Here is a 23,781-nt window from a genome sequence, read left to right as displayed (position 1 = left end):
TAAAGAATTCAGGTTTCTAATTTATCTTTTTTTGCAATATTTCTAGAACAGCAGCAATTGACATGCTGAGGAAAGGCAATTTCAAAGATACTACAAGGAAACCATCAGAAAGTGTACACCCCATCTAAAGGGGAAATATTTTGAATTCCAGAAAAAAAAGACTTCTAAGAACTATAAGTTGCCCCTTAGCAATATCTGTTCTCTAAGCTTGAGTCCATTCTCCCCTGTAATCTCTCTATATACTAGAGGGATGGTCTATCACAGATTTTCTAGGGATGTTTTATACCAAATATTCTTACCAAATCACCTTAGTAAAAATTCTATATCCTATGAGCTAAGTTAAATCTGCTTGACTGATATGAATAATTGTTGGGTGAAACATTCAAGACCACCTCTTAGAATTATGAGCACACATGTAGTAGCCATCCTCTGAAGAGCTGAATTGCCATTTTAAGGAGTTAAAATAGTTGGGATAGTTGTCACAGAGCGTGTGCTACACTAGCAAAATTCTAGAACATGATGTTAAAGGTAATTAATATTAAAGCTATTAGCAAACATCCAGAAAAGGAAAGGGAAAAACAGGTCTCTGCTTGGTTTCATCTCCACAATCATCATGTTCCATTCCCACCCCCCAGGATAAGCTCATCACCTGATATTTCATCATCAGAGAGGCTGATTCAACTTTAATACTACATACACCTCCTCAGCACCCTCAGTTGCCTTTTTCTTGTGATGGTGGGGCTGAACAATAAGCTCTTCCCAAAGCCTCCCTTTATAGAGAGCTCAGAATTTTCCTTCAGGTATTTATGAGAGATCAACACAGCACAATATTTGGCACATAGTAGGCATTTCATAATGCTTATTGATTTTTTACTATCAAGAATATATTCTTGCTCATGGTCAATGAACTGATTTGTCATGCTTGACTTTACAAAGATAAACTTTTTGTTAATTTGGAAGGAAGAGGTTAGTGATAGAGGCAAAAAAACAAGAAAACAAAGAAAATGGGGTAATTGAAACATTTATGAGAATGCACAGAAGAGAACAGAAGGAAATTCATAAAAAGATAACTTTGAAACTCATATATTGAATTAATCATGTTCTTTTCAAAAACAAATGTCCGAAATAAAGATGTGGTTTTAGAAAAAAATCTCATTTTTCTTTTTGCTGAGGCAATTGGAGTTAAGTGACTTGCCCAGGGTTATACAGCTAGGAAGCATTAAGTGTCTGAAGCTTAGATTAGAATTCAGGTCCTCCTGACTTCAGGGCTGGTGCTCTATCCACTGGGTCATGTAGCTGCTCCTCTTTTTTTTTTTTTTTTTTTCTTTTTTTCTTTGCATATGTGGAAGTGGTGGTTTATTTGTATTTGTCATGTTAAAAAACAAAAACAAAAACAAAAACAAAAACAAAAAAAAATTTAAATACCAAAAAAAACCCCAAACCCAAACAATTCAGGTCATGCCAGATTAGACTCATTTTCTTTGTTGACAAAGTTATTGAACTAGTAGACCAGGGTACTGTTGTGGAATGCTTTACCTAGACTTTAACGCAGTATTTTTTTTTAATTATAGTTTTTATTTACCAGATATATGCATGGGTAATTTTACAGCATTGACAACTGCCAAATCTTTTGTTCCAATTTTTCCCCTCCATCCCCCCCTCCCCCAATTGGCAGGTTGACGAATACATGTAAAATATGTTAAAGTATAAATTAAATACAATATATTTATACACGTCCAAACACTTTTACACAGTTTTTGACAATATTTCCCATGCTAACTTGTGGAAAAGATGCCGGTATATAGGCTAGAAGAAAATATGGTTAGGTAGTGTCAAAACTGGTTGAATGACTAGACCTAAAGAGTAGTTATTAATGGTTCAAAGTTAACTTGTATGAAGGTTTTCCAGTGAAGTGCACCCCCACCTGTCCTTGACTTTGTACTGTATAATTTTTTTAATCAGTGATTTGGATAAAACTATGAATTCATAGCCATAACATATTAAAATCTCAGATATCACAGAGCTTGGAGAAAAAGTAGGATGCCTCTTTTAGGGTCTAGTAGTTTTCTCCTACATTAGAGGTTTTTTGAGAATATCATAGAAGAGTCTCTAAGTTAGCTAGGAGTTGGACTAGATGACTTCTGATATATTTTCTAACTCAGATTTTATAAAAGCTCTTTCACATGAATTCTTTACTTTGGGGTCCCACTGGAAGAGAGGAAGAAGTTGAACTTAAATTGCCTGCCCCCAGTCATGCTCTTTTTGTTATATCACAGATCATCACATTGGACTGGGTTTCCTTTACTAAGATTGCTACGTTGACATGAAATATGTTTCCTCTGCCTTCTTAGTTTAACCTTCCCTAGCCTCATTTTCCTTATCTGTAAGATGAGGGAGTAAAACTAGCTGGTTTCTGTGATCCTTTCCAGCTTCAGATTTCTGGTTCCAGGACTTTGGAGAGATCTCCAACCACAGCTACCAAACTTAGCAAGAACAAATGTAGAGAAAGAACAGTCCAAAAGTAAGAGAGAAGAAAGTCAGAGATTACAAATGAGCTTTCAAAGAAAAAGAAGATCAGAGTGATGGATAGGAAGCCAGTATTTTTCTCAGGCTGACATCAAGGACACTTTCTTCTTTCTGTCTTCATTTCTATCCTTCCTTTCTTTGGTTCTAGATTTCTCCTTTTCTTGCTCCGGATGCCTAATGACCACTATCACCACCACCACAGCAATTAGCATCCACCTAGTGCTTTAATGTTTGCGAAGCGCTTTGATGAATTATTGCATTGGCCCCGAACAACAGCCTTATTACTATTATTCCCATTTTGTGGAAGAGAAATCAGAGGCTTCTCGAGAAGTTAAATTATTTGCCCAAGTCTATATAACTAGGTGATTGAGATAGAATTTGAATTCATCTTCCTGAGTCCAGTTCCAGTGCTCTAGCTACTGAGTTCTGTTCCTTTCGCTTCCGTCCGTGGGTTTTGCTATTTGCCACCTATATATTTGTTCTGTATACCCTCAAACTCTCAGCCACGGGACACTGGTTTCTCCTCAATTTCTGTTCTTCTCAAATGTTTTCAATGCTCAGTCTTGCCTCAGTTTGCTGCGCTCACAGTCCTGGGTATTATAATCAAGCATACACTCTGCATGGGCACACCGGGCGTTATAATCGAGCATACAGTCTGCCTGGGCACACTGGGTGCTATAATCGGGCATACAATCTGTCTGGGCACACCGGGCATTATAATCGGGCATACAATATGCAGGAGCACACCGGGCTATATTCGAGTATACAATCTGCATGGGCGCACCGGGCGTTATAATCGAGTTTTCTCGGACCTAGCCAATCTTATCTGAGACTACATGCGGGTCAGGTCTGCAGCTGCTGAGGTGACTGAGTCCGGCGGGCCTCCCGGGTCAGCCAGGGAGGTGGGCGGGGCCACGCGCCAGGTGCCGCGGGATGCCGCCCTACCATAGGTTGGGACTTCTGGGGGCGGGGCTCCGCCTCCTGCCTCTGACAATTTGGGCTGCGGCCGCAGCCGGGGAGTCTGTGGGTTCGGTCCGCCCGGCCCGGCTCCTGCACGTCTCCCCGGCCCCGCTCTCCCGGCGGCTCCGGCCCCAGCCCCGGCCATGAAGCGGATCTTCTCCTGCTCCAGTTCACAGGTGGCGGTAGGTATCCCGCGGATGCTGCCAGGTAGAGAAGAGGGTCTGGGGATTGGGGTGAGGACATTCCCGAGACAGGGGTCAAGGGTCGGAAATGGCCAGCGCTCTGCGCAGCGCGGAAGGTGCAGGCATCTCTGGGGAGCGAGTGACTTTTTGGTCCTTTCTCTTCCTCTTTTTCTCCTCCAGGGTCCTTGTCCTTTGCCCCAGAGTCCCTTTGGCCCCGAGTGCCTTTCCCCCAAAAAACCCTCCTCCATCTCCTTCTCTATGTCTGTCTCTATCTCTCACTCTTTTGCCCGGTACCCCCGCACCTCTTTACACTAGTTCTCTGCAGGTTCACCTTGCTGTTTGGCCAGCCCAACTGGCAGTGCCAGAGGAGGAGCAGCCTACCTGGCTGCTGCCCAGGTAAAGGATGAGTTGCTTGCAGCATATTCCTCCAACCACCTCCCTGCAGCCTTTGGCTTTGAGGTTGGTCTCCAGACCTCTGCAGGCCTTCTATATGCTCCCTCCTTAACTCCCTCCCCCTTCCCAAACCCTTAAATATCTTCTTGAGTCTATTATAACATTGATTTGGATTTAAGTTGAAATGACTAAGGGAGTTTGAGGTCAAGATGTTTCCACTCTGATAAATCCTTCCCTCTTTTCTTGTGCAGAATTTGAAGTAGAAAGCCCCAGAAAAGGTTGACAAAGAAGATATAACATTTCCTCCTGGGAAGATCTCCAACAGGAGAGATCTCCATTTGGGAATGAAATTGCGCAGTTATTGGAACTACTGTTCAAAATGTGTTCTATTCTAGTCACAGGAGTTCTGTTACCGATCCAAATGATTCAGAAATGAATTTGTCACCTGTAAAGTGATTAATTGCCTAAGCTGACCCAGAGGTTTTTATCCATCAGCAAGTCTGAGAAATGCTCAGATAATTAGGACCATAGATTCATAGCTGGAAGGGACCTGGTTGTCCCTTAGTTGTCCCCCATCCCTAGAATGTTCTTGATCTTCATCTCCAACTCCTAGTTTCCATGATTTCAAGTCTCAATTAAAACTTTTCTCAATGAATGACCCTTGATCCTCATGCCTTCCCTCTGATGATTATCTCTAATTTATTATGTATATAACTTGTTTGTATCTAGATGTTAATATATTATTTCTTCCTATTTGACTGTTAGCTCTTCAAGAGCAGGGACTATTTTTATAAAATCTCCAGTGCTTAGCACAATGCCAGAACATAGTAGGTACTTTGTTGCTTTTGTTCAGTCACATCTCACTCTGCATGAACCAATTTTGGGTTTTCCTAGCTAAGATACTGGAATGATTTGCCCTTTCCTTCTCCAGCCTGACACATAGTAGGTGTTTAATCAATATCTGTTCAATGTAATTAAATCAAATGAAAATACTAAGAGGTCTATTGAGGTATGTCCTTAATCCTCTCACAATGACTTCTCTATGCAACTTCCTATTTCAGTCAAAAGGTAAAGCTTAGTTTTACTGGAATCTCTGTGATAAAGACTGCCAGTGTAGAGAACAGGTGAAGTTTAAGATGTGATACATGCCCTCCAGGAGATTAGATTCTGGTTTCCCTAGTGTTGATAACACTGCCTATTCTCTGGTCACTAAGTCTTCCTTTCCATGGAGAATGGTGGTTTCACATCCACCTTAGATATGGGAAACTTCTATCTAGGGCACTGAGGATAACTGTTTCCTCCATTCCATTCCAGTCCCAGAAATTTTCTCAGGGTCCTTGGTCAAGCCTGGGAACCAGAAAGGTGGAAACCAGATCAGTTTCAGCTCCAGGTTGGTTTCCTCATGAAACTCCCCCACACCTTTCTCATCATAAATTCCTCCACCCAATGGGTGGCCAACCGCTCTGGACCCAATTGTCAGGGAAATAGAGTAACAACTTCCCTGGCCCCTCCCAGAGCTTGACTTCCTAATCATGCCAAAGATTTTAGGAGCTACCCTTTCCCACTCCTACTCCTTGAATCCAGGTCTAGCTCACTTCTTTACCTGGAGGAAAACGCTACTGCATAAGCAGAAACCATCATGAAGATAATCTAAGAAACTCCAAACTTTTTTTTTTTGAAGGGGAAGGAAGGTATTTAAAAAAAGAAAGAAAGAAAGAAAGAAACATGACTTGGTTTCAGTCAACCAGGTGTGGTGCCTTTTGGCATATCTCACACTCTGACCTATAAATAATTTACTGAACTTACTATATGAAAAGAGCCAGGAATTCATTGTAGAACCCCTTTGAGCTCAGGTTAGATTAAAATTTACATTAGTTCTCTGTCGTTTTAAGGCTAAAAGAGGTCTTGAAATCTAGTGCTATCTTCCTCACATTAACATAATCCATTTCTTCCCATCCTAACCTGTCAGGGACAGTGAAACCTAGTTCTACCTGTTAGGACACTTCACTAGGATGTCATGGACAGGAAGATAAGGAGAGGGTGCAGAAAACTCTAGTGAATCTGGAATGGGAAACCCAAACTGTAACTCCCTAATTGTGGCAGGCGTATGTTCTCTTGGGGCTTTGGTGACAGTTTGGTGCTTCCTGAAGGAAGTCTCCTTAAGAGCAATGGAAAGAAATTTGGTGGGCAGAAGTAGGATGAAGTTCATTCCCAACATTGGCTTGAATGAGAAAAGTTTTATAAAAAGAAATTATCAAGGATGACCATAAATGGAAATGGACTGATCAATCAGTGACCATGAGAGTGAATGCTAATAGGTGGCTGACCCAAATGGTATATGGGTACCCACAAAGTATTAAGAGAACCAGAGGGAAGTGTTTTGACCAAATCCCAGCATGTCAGTTAGAGATCTTTTTAACATATAGGAAGGTTTGGGCATGGATTTCACAAAAAGTAGATATTTTATGATCCTTATGGGTGGAAGAAATGTCAACTTTAATGGGGCCAATCCTGGTACTGAATTACTGAATTGCTGACAAAAGGCAATGGGGCAGGATCTTGGACTCCTGTTGCCTTCTTAAGATCCCTGGTCTGGAGATATGTCATGATTCAAATTCTCAGATTTAGAGTTAGAATAGACTTCAGAAAGTATTTCATCTAATCTCTCCCCATTTTCCAGATGAGGAAACTGAGGCCCAGAGAAATAAAATGACTGCGTCATGGTCACAAGATAGTATATGACAAAGCTGAAATTTGAACCCAGGTCTTCAGAACTCTAACTACAATACACCTTCTGCTGCACTATGCTGCCTTGAAAGTTTGACACAATGAATTAATAAATGTTCAAGGATGCCTGGAAATAGAAATATCAAAAAGCACTTATTTGTTAGGGTTCAATCATGTCTGACTTTTCATAACCCCATTTGGATTTTCTGGGCAAAGATACTGGAGTGGCTTGCCATTTCTTTCTCCAGCTCATTTTATAGATGAGGAAATTGAGGCAGAGAGTTAAGAGTTAAGTTAAGGTCACACAGCTCATAAGTGCCTAAGGCAAGATATACAATTAGGAAAATGAGTTTTCCTGACTCCAATTTATTCACTTCCACAGCTACCTGAATTAGGAAACTGATAAAAATTTCAGGGAGTCCAAAGTTCATGTAAAGAGAAAAGAAAAAACCAAGAAAGTAGCAGCCCTTGAAATCAGGTTCAGTTTTTTTCCTTTGACTCAAAGGAAAGCACCTTTGGAAAAATGTTCTCTGTGTGAAGACAGATAAAAGCATTATGAACATAGAAAAAAAAAAAAACAAAAAAAACAAACCCAAGCTTTTCCTAGTAACAATCTCATTTTAGATGCCTGATAAGGCATTACAAAATACCCACCCTTGGCAAAATATCGAAGGAAAAAAGTATTTTAACACATAGTAAATTTGAGTACAGGGAAATTAAAGGAAACAAATGAGAACTGAAACTAGGAAGCGAATAAAGGGTTAGTTTGGTTGGATAACTGCTAAGAAGGTGTTTATTAATCATTACCATGGACACAGCCAGGCTGAATTATTTTTTGAAATGAACATCCCTAGCTCCTCTCCAGTGAATGGCCTGACCCAATCTTCCTGGCCAGAGAGTTATAGGATCCTCAGCAAATACCAATCAAAATCATGATAGATTACATTTATATTGTATTTTTAAATTTATAGTGCATTGTACGTGCATTAATTCATGTATGCCCAATAGAGACTGGGAAGCAACTTCCCTTGGAAAATTTCGAGTTGTAATCAGCCATAGGGTAGGGACTTCATGGTAGGGACTTTCCCTAGTTCCTTTCCTATGGATGTCCTAGCCCTTGAGGATAGTTAATAATGTATTCCTGCCATCATTGCCTAACAGAATCAAGGCTTAGCCTTTGTTTGAGTTATTTTGCCTCTGAGAGCCAATCTGTTTAATGAATAGCTATAGGTCTAGAAAATATGTTAGGCGCAATCTAGTGCAATGGTGTCAAATTCAAAGAGAAACCTGGCAGCTAAACCAATCGATAAGCATTCCTGAGGGTCCCCACTGACATCATTTTAAAATGTATTTTAAATGTACGTGTGTTTTATTGCATTTTTATTTATTTTGTTAAATATTTCCCAATTACATTTTAATCTGAGTCTGACGCTTCTGATTTAGTATCATTTCTTCAGTTTAAAGATGAGGACACTGAAGCCCAATGAAGTAAAGTCATTTAGTAAAGTGTGAGTCTGGGATTTGATCCCAAAGGTCCTCTGATTCCAAAGTCAATACATTTTCCACTGGATCATGATATCTTTAAGAATCTGTACCATGATATCTTGAAGACCTCCTTTTCCTTAAGCGTCTTCTTAGAAAAGAAATTATCCAAGTAGGTGTCTGCTTTGGTCTGGGTGACTCCAAAATTAGCCCTTTATCATAATTACGTAATAGAAAATTAGTATGGTCCAGTAACTTGAAGTTAGAAACCTAGAGTCTAGTCCCAGGGGAGTCTGTTCACCATTGGGAGTTGGAGGAAAGGGAAATTTTCACATCATCCAAAATGAATAATTGGTAAGGCACCACCTCTCAGTGAGTGTTTACCCATCTGTTAGGGCAGGTATCATTATCTCTTCCTATCTTTTCAGAGGGTGGTTGGGAAACTGAGCAGGAGGTGGGAAAATAGTTTTAAAAAATTAAATATGTTGATTTGTATGTCACTCCAGTCTTCTTTCAACACTTCAAAAGATCTGTATTTTTATCAGCATAGGTCCTTTTTTTCCCCCTCCCAATTTATGCTAATTTTAAACCTCCAAGCGTTCCATGAAGTGAAGAGGCAAAAGAGAAAAAAATAAAATAAACAAAAGACATGTATTTCTCCTTCCTCACTTGGCAGCCAAACTTGGGGAGGTTGTTCCTCTCAGGATAGACTGTTGCTAGTCCTTGCTTCTCCAGCTTGATAGGACTTGCTAGAGCCTGTGCTTCTCTGGCAGAGCCTTTAGGAACCCAGATTACCTTAGTGCCAAGATTAGGCATCAGATGAAAAATGTAGCGGAGACTACTTTGCAGAAATGGGGAGTCCACATTTGTGGAACACTGAGTATATTATCAATTTTTTTCTATGTATTGTTCAGTTTTGCTGATTTCCTACCCCCCCATCTCTTTTTCTTTAAAAAAAAAAAAAAAAAAAAAAGTTTGTTTTATGAATTGACTCTCTGGGAGGAGAAATATATGCAATGTAAAAATAAATCGTTTTCTTAAAGAATGTAATAGACATAAATTAAGGTAATGTAGTATTAATTTAGATTCACACATCCTGAATACTTTGCATGATCAGGGCATTTTTCATACTGAAAAGTTGATGGAAAAAGCAGCTGAGAAATTCCTCTGCAAGTGAATTTCTCCAGTCAGATGGAAACCCTACATAAATCTGCATCTCATGTCAGAGGAGGCTCCTTCTTGCTTTCCACCCTGGGTGTTCTTACCTACCTCTGCAATCTCCGCCCTGTTGCTACTTCCCATGATGATTTCCACCAAAGTTCTTGTGGAAGAACAATGCATGGCCAGGTGTGGCTGTGGTCTGGGACAGCTGGGTGCTGAGCTTCCAGTCACCTGCCCAGACTTAGCCAAGGACCTATCCCTGCCTTTTGTTTGTTGTTCCTAAGGTACCAGGGTGGGGTAGGGGTGAGGGAGGTAGAATGGCCCAGGGATAGAGTAGAAACACAATTGGAACTTCCTTCCCTAGCTCTGAAATACGGAATGATTAAAGATCGTGAATAATAAATCTGAGCCAGAACTAGAGCTTTGAGCATCAGTAATAAGTTGTGAACTTGAGTGAGTTATTGTGCCTCAGTTTACCTTTCTGAAAACTACAGTACAAGCAAGTACTGGAACAAACCAGAAACTGGCACAAAACCAGAGTGGAGCCAGACCAAGAATTTAGGCAGGTTATCCCAGTTTGTCTCCGAAAGGTCTGACAGGTACAGCAAGAAAAAAATAGCAAGAGGCTTGAACATTCAATCAACAAAGTACAAATTAAATTTAAAAATCTACCCAAAAAACAGTTAAAATTTTGGAATCAACTCTCACATGCTTTTCATCTCAAGATGTTGCTCACAGCTTTTGGTAATAATAATAATAATTATAACAGCATTTATATAGCATTTTAAGCTTTGCAAAACACTTTGGGAGAAAGGGAATAAGCATTTATGTAGCACTTATGTGCTAAGTACTGTGCTTAGCATTTTATAGATATTAATCTCATTTGTGTCTTATAACAACTGTGGAAGACAAATACTATTATGCCTGTTTTACATTTGAGGAAACAGGATTAAATGACGGGGCCCAGAGTCACACTATTAGTAACTAGTTACCTGAGGCTGGATTTGAATTCAGAAATTCCTGACTGCAGGCCCTATGAAGCCCAGCCTGGTCCTATATTAGCTTGCTCAACAGCATCCTTTCCTCTCCTGTGTGGTCAGATATGTTTCCAGATCTTGTTAAATAATAAATAATGGGACACTGTTTCCAGAGATTGTCTTCAAATTCTCAGGTATTGCCTGAGGTGCTGAAGAGGGATTCCAGCTTCCTTCCATTAATACATCAGGTTAGTTGGGCACAATTTGGGCACAGGAAAAGATAAGGACTGGTAGGCTTCCACCCAGAGGGAGGGAAGGCAATCAAGGAAAGGAAGAATGATTATACCTCCTTAGGAAGCCAGCACCTGGGGATATGTCCAACTCTTAGTGGGTAAAATTTTACCAAGGTCATTAGGGGAGAGGTGGAGTCCCAAAGTCTTATGTAATAGAGAGAGCTTAGTATGTAGTCAGAAGGCTTCCCCTGGAGTCCTGGGCCGGCCATTTCCTAGTGAATTGATTTTAGCAAGTCCTATCACCTCTTTGCCTGAGTTTCCTCATCTGTAAAATGAGAATACCAACATTAGGGATCCCACATCAATCGGATCACATAAATAAATAGCTTTACACCATAAAATTATGCAGCCATATAAGCTACATCAAATAGATAGATACAAACATATTGCTTCTCAGTTCTGTGTCTACAGTGACAGTGGAGAAAAATGGGGCAGAGGTAGTGATTACTATTATTATAAAACACAAACCACATCCTTCATAATTTTGTTAGGGACTGGCCCTGGCAATTATCTTATATTGGCAGAATTTTTATAATTGGCACCCTATCCCGACCTTCCCATTTCTTTTCCCCTTTCTACTTCCTCCTTCTTCCCCAATTCCATCCCCACTTTCATGTTATATTCTGGAACAGGTAGAGAAATGGAACCGCCGTGATCAGAAACTTCTAGAAGCTGTGCAGCGGGGAGACGTGAATCGAGTGGCTGTCCTAGCCTCCAGGAAGAATGCCCGTCCCACCAAACTAGACTCCCACGGCCAGTCCCCGTAAGTAAGTCCTCCTACCCCTCCAGGCTTTCTTGTTCCCCTTCAAAGCCGGTGATACGTACATGTGCATGTATGTATATGTATATATAGACACACACATACATGTACCTGTATAGGATATACACATGGATGTATACTATGTGCCACGTATTTGCGTATACACATGTAGACATATATCTGCATGTACATAAATGCATACATATCTATATCTATTTCTATCTACCTATATTGCTCATACTGGAGTATGAGTTCAATAAATATGGCTCCTGACTGTCAGGGAACCCTATTCTAAGAGATTGGAAATTGACAGACTGATACATAGAGTACGATATAAATAAAATATAAAAAAATAGACTTCTATATAAACACCACTTAACTAGAACATGGTGTTTGTTCATTGTAAAAAATAGGAGGGATTTGAGGAATAGAGTAAGAATCCAGGATTTGCAAGTTCAGATGTAATGAAATTTGCTGCAGTGGGATAGGTCAGGATTTCCCTCCTCTTTCCATATTACCTTCAGATTTCCGACTTGCTTACTCTTCTCTAGTTGCTTGTACATCTAGAAGCATACCTCTGGATCTCTGGATTTCTCCTGTGTTCAATTCAGTAGGAAGCACTAAGTTCACTTTCCCTTGCATCCCCTGACTAGTTTGAGGATACTCAGGGATAGGAATCTTGGCTTCTCTTTTTGTCTCTATCATCTCTTTTTTTCTATGTGACTCCTTGGCAAATTGGCAAGTACTTTTCTGGAGCAACCAGCTTAGTACCAGAGCACTCTTAGTGACAGGTTTGGGGGTGTGGTGTGGTGGATGAGTTTATCAAGAATGACCCACTTCTTGGCTGGCTCCCTCTTCCCACCTTATCTTTCTCTTATTTCTACATGGCCAGGTTCCACCTAGCAGCATCCAAGGGGTTGACAGAGTGCCTGAGTGTACTACTGGATAATGGGGCTGAGATCAACAGCAAGAACGAAGATGGTGAGTTACCGATTGATTTTTCCAACTCCCTTTCTCTTTGACAGAAGGTAGTGGAGTATCTCCAGATCCCATAAAGGATGAAGAACAAGGGCTTCTGATCATGGGCTCCATGGTTACGTCTCTCTTCCATTACTTACCCAACGTCCCTACAGGGGCTCTCCCCATAAAGTTGGGTGTGTCTCACCCTCACCCCACAGCAAGGACCCAGTCACTGGGTGAACAGGAATTTCTGGCCTTGTGTCACTGTAAGCTGTTTTGTCTAATCTCCCTCTGATTATCTGTGCGTCTTTGCTCTCCCTCCCTGTGAGTCATCACAGCTGTGTGGGTCCCCCTCCCCATCTCTCTTTGCAGGAAGCACCGCCCTGCACTTGGCTACCATATCCTGCCAGCCCCAGTGTGTCAAGGTCCTCCTGCAGGTATGAAAAAAACCCCATCATCCTGGGATAGAAAGTGTAAATTTGCATGTGGAGATAATGGAGTATGGGAAAGTCCTTGTAGGACTATTCTACCAAATTCACACTCTCTCCTGGGACAGTCACCATCAAACAGACTAGGTCTGTGATGCTAGGTAGGGTTTCATGGGGGTATTAATTCACTATGAATAAACAAGCATTAATCGAACACCTATTAAATTGGCATAGTGGGCAGCTGGGGTAGGGGAAACATATCAAAGAGGTAGAATGAGGAAGAGAGTCAGGAGAGAATGCTGTTCCTGAAGCCAAGAGAGACAAGAGTATTCATGAGGAAAGTAAGGGTTCACAATGTCAAGTGCTGCAAAGAAGCCAAAGACTGATTGAAAAATGGTAATTCTGTCCGGTGATTAGGAATTTGTTGATGACCTTTGAAAAGGCTTTGAAAAAGCCGTAGCAGGCTAACAATCTGGCTGGAGAGCTAAAACATGAAAAGAGAATTAGGACAATCTATAAAACAACCTCAGAGAATCAAAACAGACTATTGACCACTGGGAAATTTTTATCCTGTCCCTTCCCGGCGTGCCAATGATGGCCATGGACCCCTGAGGGCTAAATTATATGTTACAAACCAGTTTCTCTCTGGATTATAACAAGCTACCCTTCACAATTGGTTTCTAAGAGTTTTGTTCCCTCCACTCACCCATCCATACTTTGTCCAATGAGATTGTGCTGTGACATGGATGAGTGAGGTGAGTGATGGTGGCAATAGTTGGGAGGGATGTCTCAGGATTCGTGCCAGTTCTGTATTGACTCTTCCTAGCATGGCGCCAATGAAGATGCAGTGGATGGAGAAAACAGAAGCCCCTTGCACTGGGCTGGTGAGTTTTGGGGGTTCTGAAATGTAGGAGTGTGTGTGTGGGTATGTGTAGGGATGTGTGTGTGTGTGTGCGTGTGTGTGTGTGGATGATAATGACTGGTGTGGACACAGCAGAGGTAGAGGATCCTTAGAGGAACTTGGGTTAAATAGTCTTGTTGGTCTTTATCCCAAGAGGTTCTCCTCTTGATCCTTATTTTCCTTCTAATCCCATACAAACTAGCTTCATCTGGCTGTGCCTCCAGCGTATTGCTACTGTGTGATCATGAAGCTTTTCTGGACGTCCTTGATAATGTAAGTGTCACCCTGAAGCTGGGGCAACACCTCCAAGAAAGGGGCTGCTGTCTCTGAGCACTATTAGTTTGGGGTTAAATAAGCCACATTTAGTGTCTTGGAGTTGTTCACCTCTCTCTAGACTCAGACAATACAGGGGAAAAGCTATGGGTCCATATTTGCAATGTGGGAGTAATGGGTATCAAGTGCTTAAGTCTGTCCCCTTCAGGTTGTTTGTAGCAGGAATGTTGGCAGGAGGAGGGGATCTGGCAGATCTTTTGTGTTTCCTGGCTCCCTCAGCTCTACTCATTCTCCACCTGTGCAGGATGGACGAACTCCCCTGATGATTGCATCACTGGGTGGTCATGCGGCCATTTGTTCCCAGCTCTTGCAGAGAGGTGCCAGGGTTAATGTCACAGATAAAGAAGACAAGTGAGATTTCCTTATTTTTCTCTGATCTGGATTCCAGCCTCTTTTGGCTCTCATAAGCCTCAGAAGTAATGGTGGGGAATGGGGGTGTGTGAATATGCAAACATGTATGTATGTGAAATGATTCCTTCTTCATTTTCATGGCTGAGCTGTGCTTTTCTCCTTTCCCGGTCTCTGCTTGGGGAGACTAATGCCCTGGAGCCTGATTTCCTTTACATGTTGATTCTTACATGCTCTGTGACACAATTATCTCTGAATCTTTTGATCAGCTCATAAAGACTCATCTTAGTGAGTTCAAACCAACCTCAGACACTTACTAGCTGTGTGATCCGGGATAAATCGCTTAATCTTGTTTGCCTCAGTTTCCTCATCTGCAAAATGAGGTAGAAAATGAAATGTCAATGTCTATCTTTGTCAAGGAAATCCCCAATGGGGTCATGGAGATTGTGAAATGACTGAAAAACTACATGTGCCAGACACTGTGCTAGGGTCTGGACATACAGAAAAAGGGAAAAAAAAAAAGTTCCTGTTTTCAAAGAACCAATAGTGGAGAAGACAGACAAGCAATTATATACAAACAAGATAATTCTATATAGAGTTTACATAGCTATATATTCTATATAGTATATATCATAAATTAGGGGTAATCTCAGAGGGAAAGCACTAAGATTAAGGTCTAAGAAAGGTTAAAGACTTAACTTGAAGGAAGCCAGGGAAACTTCCTGATAATAATAAAGCATGTCAGGACTCCAAAAAGTCAATTGTGCAACATATCCACAGATCGGCTCTGATCCTGGCCTGTGAGAAGGGGAGTGCAGAAGTGGCAGAGCTGCTCCTGAGTCATGGGGCAGACGTAGGGACTGTGGACAGCATGGGCCATGATGCCTTATACTATGCCCTGTGTACCCAAGACAAGGAACTATGGAGGCTGCTTCGCCAGGCCCTGAACCGCCGCCAGCGCGGAGGTGAGACAAGTTGTGCCCAGCCTTCCCCCATCCCATCCCCATCCTCAAACTAATTCTTCTCAGAGAATCTAAACTTTTGTGACTTTGAGGACCTTTCTCCTATTTACTGTAGATAGCTTTGGAGATTCCTCTTAGAAACACTCTTAGCAACATCATATTTATGATTTATTATATCATTATTTATGATTTATTTTTATTTATTATTTTATTTTCATTTTATTCTATTTTTTTCTGATGATGAACAGTGAATACCTCAAAGTCCAAAGGACAGTTGATACAATCCTGACTTTTCACTGTGGGCAGTTCTGACTAAGACCATCTCTGGCCAAAATGTTGAACTAATAAAGGTTTAACCCTAAGGCAGCCTTGGCCCTGGTTCCTAGAACAGTCCTGTTAGCTGGAGAATTACAATACGTCTCTGATTTGAGACAGCTAGATGGCATGAGTGGATAAAAATATTAGACTTAGAAGAAAAATCTGAATTCAAATTGTCTTGTATATGTACTAGCTGTGTGACTCGGGGTAGTTTCAATTCCCTCATCTATAAAAGGTGATAATAATACCATTTATTTCAAAGAATTTTTACGAGGATCAACTGAGATAATGTGCTTTCTAAACCTTAAAACACACTATATGAAGATAAGTTATCATTATTAATAGATAAGTGAAAGGCAATGCCTCTTAAAGAAGGGATTCAGATTCCAAATCTGTTACTTCCAACTTATGTTAATTGGAGTAAATTTCACTTAATGTTTTAATTTTCTTTAGTAAAATGGGGATGATGACAACATTTGTCCTACCTAACTCCATGGAATGAAATAAGACAATGCACCTAAAATTCTTTGTCAATATCTGCAAACCAAAGGTATTACATAAATGACACTCTTTTCTGACAGGTCAAGAGCAGGCTCAACATCCTGACTCAGCATCTCAGGTAAAAAGTCAAACCCTTCTCTCTGAACATCTCCGCCCCATTCTCTTCAACTCCACACTCCAGACAATCTTACTCCATTGTAACAACCATTATTTCCCACTGAAGGGTAGGAATATGTCCAGGGCTGAGCTTGGGAAAGAAGGGCTTCTCTTGGGATGCCATTCTTTTCAGAGCTTCACCTTGCTCTCTTTTTATTTTAGGGCTCCCCTCCTAAGAGCCCGAGAAGAGCAGAGGCAGAGGAGGAGGAGGAGGAGGAAAAGGAGGAAGAGGGTGAGGATCTATGCAGCCCTCAAGAGTGGAAGAAGAAGTATGAAGCAGAGAAAAAGAAAGTCTCCCGGCTGAAGCAGGAGCTGATAAAAAAGGCCCAAGAGTGTAAGGCCCAGGAGAATGCCTGCCAGGGTCTGGAGAGCCGAGTGCGGGAGCAGGTACAAGAACTGGCAGTGCTCTTGGCCAGGGAGTCTAGAGCCCCGGGTGGACAAGGTTGCAGTCCCCGGCCTGGGGGGGACGGCATGGAGCAGGGCTGTTTTCTGGACCTGTTGGCCGAGCAGGTACAAGAACTGAAGAGACAGAAGGAGGCGATGGCGCAGCAAGGATCAGAACCCCGAGGGCCCCAGGGCGAAAGCCAGGGGACAGCCCAACCAGAGGAGCAGAGGTCCCAGCCGCAGAGCCCAGCGGGGAAGGTCTCAGGGAAGGCCAAGGGGGAGAAGCTGGTGAATGCGGGAGGAGTTGTGCCCAGCCACAGAAGAGGAGACCAAGTGCTTCCCCTCAAAGAGGAGAGAGGGAAGGCTCTGGGTGCAGAGCCAGCAGGCATGGTTGCCTTGGGCCAGCTCCTGCTGCAGCTCAGGGAGGAGTTGACTGCCGTGTGGAGGGACAAGGATGCTGCCCGAGGGGTCCTGGGCAGACCAGCAGGAAACAGGGTCTGGGGGGCATCGCAGGCTGAGGCGGCAGCCGCTGCCTGGGAGAAGATGGAGGCTCGCTTAGAGCAGGTGCTGGCCAGGCTGGATCGGGCCAAGGCTGGGCTGAATGTGGAGGCTGTGTCTCCCGTCCTGGGAGGCCCCCAAGCCAAAGCCAGTACTGTGGTGACGAGCCCTACCAGAGAAGGCAAGGCAAAGGAGGAGAGGGCCCCTGAAGCTCGGGGGGAGCCCCTCGGAGCGCCCGGGGCAGGGCAGGCCCCAGAAGGGACTGGGGCAAAGGGACAGCTGGAGAAGGAGGTGTCGGCCCTGAGGCTGAGTAACAGTAACCTACTGGAGGAGCTGAGCGAGCTGGGCCGGGAGCGGCAGCGGCTGCAGGGAGAGCTGCAAGCCCTGGGCCAGAGGTTGCAGAAGGAGTACATGCCCAGGCCCGAGGCCCAGGGCCAGCTGCAGCAGCTCCGCAGCAGCGTGGGGCTGCTGGCCGAGGAGCTGGCGGCCGAGAAGGAAGCCGCGGAGCAGCTCCGGCGCCGCCTGGCCGCCCAGAGCACCGGCCTGCAGGGGCTGCGGGAGTGCCTGCCTCCCAACCTGCGGGCCGGAGGCAGCCTTCAGGGCCCGGCCCCAGACCCCCTGGAGGAGCTGCAGGGCTGCGTGGGCACCCTGGTGGCCAAATACAACGAGGCGCAGAGGGAGCTGGCCAAGCTGGAGGGAGAGAACCGGCGCCTTAAGGGCAACGGCAGGGAGGCCGCGGCCCGGGGGGCCGTCCCCCAGGTAGCCGCCCTGGAGCAAGACCTGGGCAAACTCGAGGAGGAGCTGCGCGCCGTGCAGGCCACCATGGGCGGCAAGAGCCAGGAGATCGGGAAGCTGAAGCATCTGCTCTATCAGGCCACGGAGGAGGTGGCCGAGCTTCGCGCCCGGGAAGCGGCCAACCTGAAGCAGCAGGAGAAGAGCCGCGCGTCGCTGGTGGCCCAGGCGCAGTCCTGGGGCCAGGAGCTCAAGGCCCTGCTGGAGAAGTACAACGGCGCGTGCAGGGAGACCGGGCAGCTGCGGGAGGTGGTGGCCGAGGAGCGGCGGAGGAGCCGCGAGCTGGCTGCCCGGGCGGCCGAACAGGAGCGCAGGGCCAGCGAGATGAGGGGCCGCTCGGAGCAGTTCGAGAGGGCGGGCGAGCTGTTGAAGGAGAAGATGGAGCAGTTGATTGGGGCCTGCAGGGAAAAGGAGGCCAAGGTAAGAAGGTCCGGTGAGGCTGCGGGCTGCAGGAAGTATGAGCTAAGGACAGCCCCCCCCCCTCCCGCAGCAGCCCCCGACTGCTTCTCTTAATAAAGGAGGCAGATAATGACTGGGACCGAGTCCTTGCAGTGGGGGGATGGCTAGGGGAGAGCAAGGCTTCTTAAACTTTTTTCCCCTCGAGACCCCTTTTCTCCCGAGAAATTTTACATGATCCCTGGTATATCTATAGGATATATTTAATATATATTATGTATAACATAATATAATAATTATATATTATGTATAATATATAACATTAATCATATATTTACATATAGATATTTCTATGTATGTACATAAAATAAGCCTAGAAATCAAACATTTATTGGTAGCAATATTATCATATGATAATGTAATAAATCATAATTTCACTTCTTCCACATTCGGTTATGTGATTCTATATGAGGTTGCAACCCACATTTTAAGAAGTTTTGGGGCAGAGAAACTGAAGAGTTTGTCCCTATCCTGCTATTGCTGGGAGAGGGGACTATGGGTGTGGCATTTGTGGGGATTTGTGGTTCAAGGATGCTATTAGGACCATAGTGAAAAATGCCCTGGCCCTGTAGTATTATTACTTTACACACATCACATTCTCTCTGGACCTCAGTTTCTTCTTCAGAAAAATGAATAACTTGAATTTACTAACCTCTGAAATCCAACTCTAGCTCCTGTATGGTTAAAATAATTTTGACATTATGGGTTTTTGTGGGTTGGCCTGGGAACCTAACCATCGTTTAAGCATTGTTTCTAAGGGGAAATGCGTTCTGAATGCCAAACAAGTGACTTACAAACTTTGAAGTACTTCCCTTAGTAAGTTCATAACCTTTTGTATAATGAAAAAAAAACAAATCTCGGCCATTTTAAAAAGAGCTACTATAATCCTATTTGATCAGTTCAGGAAATAAATTTAGAGTTTAGGAAAACAACATACAAGCAAGTATAAATTAATATTACCACAGAGTGCATAAGTGTAAAAGAATGATCAAAATGGGGTGGGGTTTATCCCAGAAGGCTTCCTGCAATTTTTGAGCCAGGCTTTCAAGGAAGAGAAGGGACATTGATGAACTGGACTGAAGGAGAAAGTACCCTAATGTCCTTATCATGTGTTTTGGCCCTCACTTAACTGATGTTGCTTATCAGGGCTTATAGTTGGTATTAGGCAGCCATCTGATGCCTTGTAGTGTATATGGGGGGGGGAGGGAGTAAAATATGGAGGTAATAGGACTTTGAGGTTGATTGCATTGACTCCCTCTTCTACCTCTGATCCCAGATCAGGGAGCTGCTGAAGAAACTGGAACAAATGTCAGCTGAAGTCCTTGCTGTTCGTGGGGAAAATACCCGGCTTATGCTACAGTTGCAGGTTGGTCTTATCCCTGGAGAACTGGGCTAGAAAGTGTGATTGGCAGGACCATGGGCAGAGCCAATGACAGATCTGAAGAGCCTTACTTATCCCCGAGGAATTGGTATCGGCTGGCCCATGATCTCATATAGCACTTTTTTTTAAATTTTTTTATTATATATATATTTTTTATAATATTATCCCTTGTATTCATTTTTCCAAATTAGCCCCCCTCCCTCTATTCCCTCCCCCCCATGACAGGCAATCCCATACATTTTACATGTGTTACAATATAGTCTAGGTACAATACATGTGATAGCACTTTTTTTTTTTTGCATGTCTCTTATGTATGTAGGAGTATTATTTTGCATGATAGTTATTCGTGGGGGGTTGTGTTGAATTCCTTCCCCTATTTAAGACTATAAATGCCATGAGGACAAGTACTGTCTTAACAGAACTCCCAGTTCCTGATATAGCTCTTTGCAAGTAGTGAGTGTTTGCTAAATAAGTATGTGTTTGAGATTAATTGATTTGAAAAAGATTCCTACTTTGTGCTTCTGAGGACTATGAAGGTAGGGATGCAAGATTCAATTCATTGATACTCATTCCCAGGATTCCCAGAAGAACCATCAGGAAATCATTTCCACCTACAGGAACCATCTACTTAATGCTGCTCAGGTAAGGACATGGACTGGTCGGGATTCTGTATTGGGGAACCCCTCTCTCATTTGTCTCCAGATTGGGAGGTACTTGGTTGTTTGGATTGTGTGCATCTGGGTGTGTTTAAGAGAAATGTGTCTCTCTTTTTTTTTTTCTCTGAATCATCCTCTTTTCAGATTCTGAAACAAGTTTTTTGGTTCTTTGTCCTTCCTTTAGTCCCTTCTCCTGTTTCAGTCTCAGTGCTAACTGGAACCAGTTTTAACCCTGTTAGGAGATATTGGGCCTGACTTCTGGAAAGGATGAAGAAGTCAGCTGCCCCTTTCCTAATTTAATCTGCCTCCTCCCCTCCAACTCTTTTCATCTCTCCCACCTTCCTTATGTGCACAGGGCTATATGGAACAGGATGTATACAAGATTCTTCTACGGATCCTCAAGATGCAGGAGTGAGTTCGAATGGATGATGCTGGATATGAGACTTCTCTTCTGTGAGTTTGTGATAAGATACAGGGAGAAAAGGAGCTGGAACTAGGGGAAGAGAGTTTGGAAGATGAAAATGAAGGGGGTTCCCCTCTCTTCCTCTTCCCTATGTGTGATTGAGATTGATGGCAGCCCTGAGGCTGAATTAGTGGAGATAATAGAAGGGAGTAGCTAATTGTGGAGTAAGAGTTCAAGATAGCATCTGGGGTAGTAGTAGTAAAGGGGTTAATAAAAGCACATGGTCAGTAAAAGGAGGCTGGTGGTAATTAAAGGGGGCAGTACTATCTCCCATGGTATAATCTAAGACTGCCAGAGATTCACATTTCCCCCAACTCCTTTTTCATCCCAAGTTCATTTCATTCCTTTCTCTGCCTCTAAACAAGGTAATCTCCTCTTTCCAGTTCATACACATTGTTATTGTTTAGTCATGTCTGACTCTCTGTGACCCCATTTGGGGTTGTCTTGGCAAAGATGCTAGAATGGTTCACCATTTCCTGCTCTGGCTCCTTTTACAGATGAGGAAACAAACAGGGTTAAATGACTTGCCCAACGACACACAGCTAGTAAGTGTCCGAGGCCAGGTTGGAACTCAAGAAGATGAGTCTTCCTGAATTCAGGCCCAGCACTCTATCCACTGGGCCACTAAGTTATCCCAATTCATACATAAAGGGGTCTCCTCTGAGCATTGAGGTAGGGGATTGAGAAGGCTAGAATGTGTGTTTCCTTCTTAATGTCCTCTTCTTTTTTCAGAGGGCAAGGACAGCATCAGAGGCCAGAACCATGGACATGGTGTGGTGGTGGTGGGGCTGGCCCATAGCACTGGTGTGGGCTGGACTTCTCTGACATGAAGGACCTAGACCTTGGATGCAAGACTGATGGATCCAGAATAAAAGCATGGAAGAAACCAGCTTTGTGGGAAATAAAGCAGGAGACAGTATGGTGTTCACTAGCATTGATTCTTTGGTCTGGGGCCAGGGTAGACATGCATTTCCTAGCTCCTTTGGGATTAGCCACAAATGACTTCTCCCCTAGGTGAGGTCATTGATGTGACTCTCTTGCCAACACTTTCTTATGGAGATAACTACAGTCTCTTCTCTTCCTTAAGGCCACTGAGTCACTATGTCACTATGTGCTTTTTGTCTAGTGTAGAAAGATGTCAGGGTAGAGAACTAGCTTCTATTCCAACCAGAGTGAAATGTGGACAGCTCTCCTGTCCCACACCAGGTCTTTTTTCAGCTAAGACAATGGAGCTTCCTTTATTCTATAAAGACTTGTACTACTCTCCTCCTGTGTACCAACCCCCAAAGCTACCATTTGGCTGGGTGAGAGTATGTCCCCTGTAGCCTTGGAGGTTGGTCTGACAGTTTCAACACTGTCCCTTCAAACTCTAATGGAGGCAACATGAGCTAGGGGATAAAGAGCTGGCCTTGTATCCAAATTATGGATTTAAGATCTGTCTGAATACCAGTTATATGGACTTCAGGCAATTCAATTAAATTCTAAAGTCTATTCTCTAATCTCTATTGGTAGAGGGAGTTTCCTTGGGATTTTCTTATACCAATAAAATCACAAGCCCAGGTCTATCATCTGATGGGTTAAGTAGGGCTTTGGTTGACAGTGAAGGAATCTTTGCAGCCTGTCTCCTCCAAATCCCCTTCACACAATCCCCAAAGGCCTTTCGGGCACATGAATCCCAACTGGAGACGGGATGTGTGAAGACATTGGCTGACATGTGTTGGGGAATGGAGATTGAAGTGTTGTTGAACAGAATTCATTTGCCTGTACTTTGGCTGGTAAGCTTCAGGTTTAAACATTTCCATATGGGAGATGACAGAGAGAGAGAGAGAGAGAGAGAGAGAGAGAGAGAGAGAGAGAGAGAGAGTGTGAATGTGAGTGTGTGTGTGTGTGTGTGTGTGTGTGTGTGTGTGTGTGTGTGTGTGTGTATGTGTGTGTAAGATAGTGGGAGAGGAGAATGGGGAGGTGATACTTGAAGGAGAAGGGCTGTGGGAGTGTGTAGGGTGTGTTCAACTACTTTCTCCAGGATTTGGATGGGGGAGGAACAGCTGAGAATCTGGATCAGCCCCCCAGGGGCTGTTCCTGTGGTCCAGGAGTAGGTCAGCTCGGGTGTGGGGGGTGGAGATTGCTTTAAGCCATAGGGGGATGGGAAGGAAGAATAGAATGGAGGAGTGGAAAAGATAGGTAAAACATCTCAAAGGAGAATGTCCTAAAGGTCTTGCTCACTTGTCATATCTCAAATGTCCAGCTCACTTGTGGTCATCTCAATAGAATTTTTCCTATTTCTTGCGCTTGCTGAGAACAGAAAAAAGAGCTTTTAAAAAATTCATCATTATATGTCATGAGCTCAAATGAAAAAGAGGAAAAAACTGAGGCAAGGGGAGGTAAAGTGTTTTTTTTTTTTTTTAGGGGTGTGGGTCTGAGCAAGGTTTATAGACCGAATCAGGAATAGCTCTGGTAATAGAAATCAGACCTCCTGGCTCTCTCCAGGGTTTCTGGAAAGCTTGGTCCAGGATACGGGGATGTGAGGAAAGGAGGAGGGCTGGTGCTAGTTCTTCTCACATCCCAAACCCTAAAACACCATTTTATTTTAAAATAAACATCTAAGATTTTTGGATGCTGGAATTTGTTTTATAAATAAACTTTTTTCCTCAATGGAAAGCACACCAACCCCAGTCCTCTCACCCTGTCTGCTTGGCTGATTGTTGTTTAAGTGTTGTCTGTACTGGGAGTGAATGTGAGATCTTGGATTCAAAACAGTGGATTGGAGACAAATTACCTTGAAA

At 43.4% G+C, this 23,781-nt stretch overlaps 1 protein-coding gene across 4 annotated transcripts; it reads left to right on the top strand.

Annotated features, from left to right (window-relative positions):
- Positions 1–3,503: 3,503 nt before the first annotated feature.
- ANKRD35 (ankyrin repeat domain 35) lies at positions 3,504–21,926 on the top strand. Of its 4 annotated transcripts, none has more exons than XM_074263284.1 (14): positions 3,504–3,668; positions 11,334–11,464; positions 12,354–12,442; positions 12,794–12,858; positions 13,676–13,733; positions 13,953–14,023; positions 14,328–14,434; positions 15,212–15,396; positions 16,293–16,330; positions 16,531–18,462; positions 19,775–19,864; positions 20,456–20,521; positions 20,891–20,988; positions 21,731–21,926. In XM_074263284.1, the coding sequence occupies exons 1-13, from the start codon at positions 3,630–3,632 to the stop codon at positions 20,948–20,950; spliced, it is 2,931 nt and encodes a 976-aa protein (XP_074119385.1). In that variant the 5' UTR covers positions 3,504–3,629; the 3' UTR covers positions 20,951–20,988; positions 21,731–21,926. The 4 variants fall into 4 exon arrangements, with proteins under 4 accessions (XP_074119385.1, XP_074119383.1, XP_074119384.1 ...); XM_074263282.1 differs by having other exon boundaries at positions 3,504–3,672; positions 11,338–11,464; positions 20,891–20,946; XM_074263283.1 differs by having other exon boundaries at positions 3,504–3,672; positions 11,338–11,464.
- The last annotated feature ends 1,855 nt before the right edge of the window (positions 21,927–23,781 follow it).

Source organism: Sminthopsis crassicaudata, chromosome 4 (genome assembly GCF_048593235.1).
Source record: "Sminthopsis crassicaudata isolate SCR6 chromosome 4, ASM4859323v1, whole genome shotgun sequence".
Lineage (NCBI taxonomy): Eukaryota > Metazoa > Chordata > Mammalia > Dasyuromorphia > Dasyuridae > Sminthopsis > Sminthopsis crassicaudata.
The sequence above is the reverse complement of the archived record's forward strand: the minus strand, read 5'-3'. Positions and strand labels throughout refer to the sequence as shown.

Excerpts from the sequence above, each read along its gene's own strand:
- ANKRD35 (XM_074263282.1), top strand. The coding sequence starts at position 3,630 with ATGAAGCGGATCTTCTCCTGCTCCAGTTCACAGGTGGCGGTAG. Across the intron at positions 18,463-19,774 it reads GCAGGGAAAAGGAGGCCAAG|ATCAGGGAGCTGCTGAAGAA; the intron begins GTAAGAAGGTCC and ends CTCTGATCCCAG. Across the intron at positions 19,865-20,455 it reads GGCTTATGCTACAGTTGCAG|GATTCCCAGAAGAACCATCA; the intron begins GTTGGTCTTATC and ends ACTCATTCCCAG.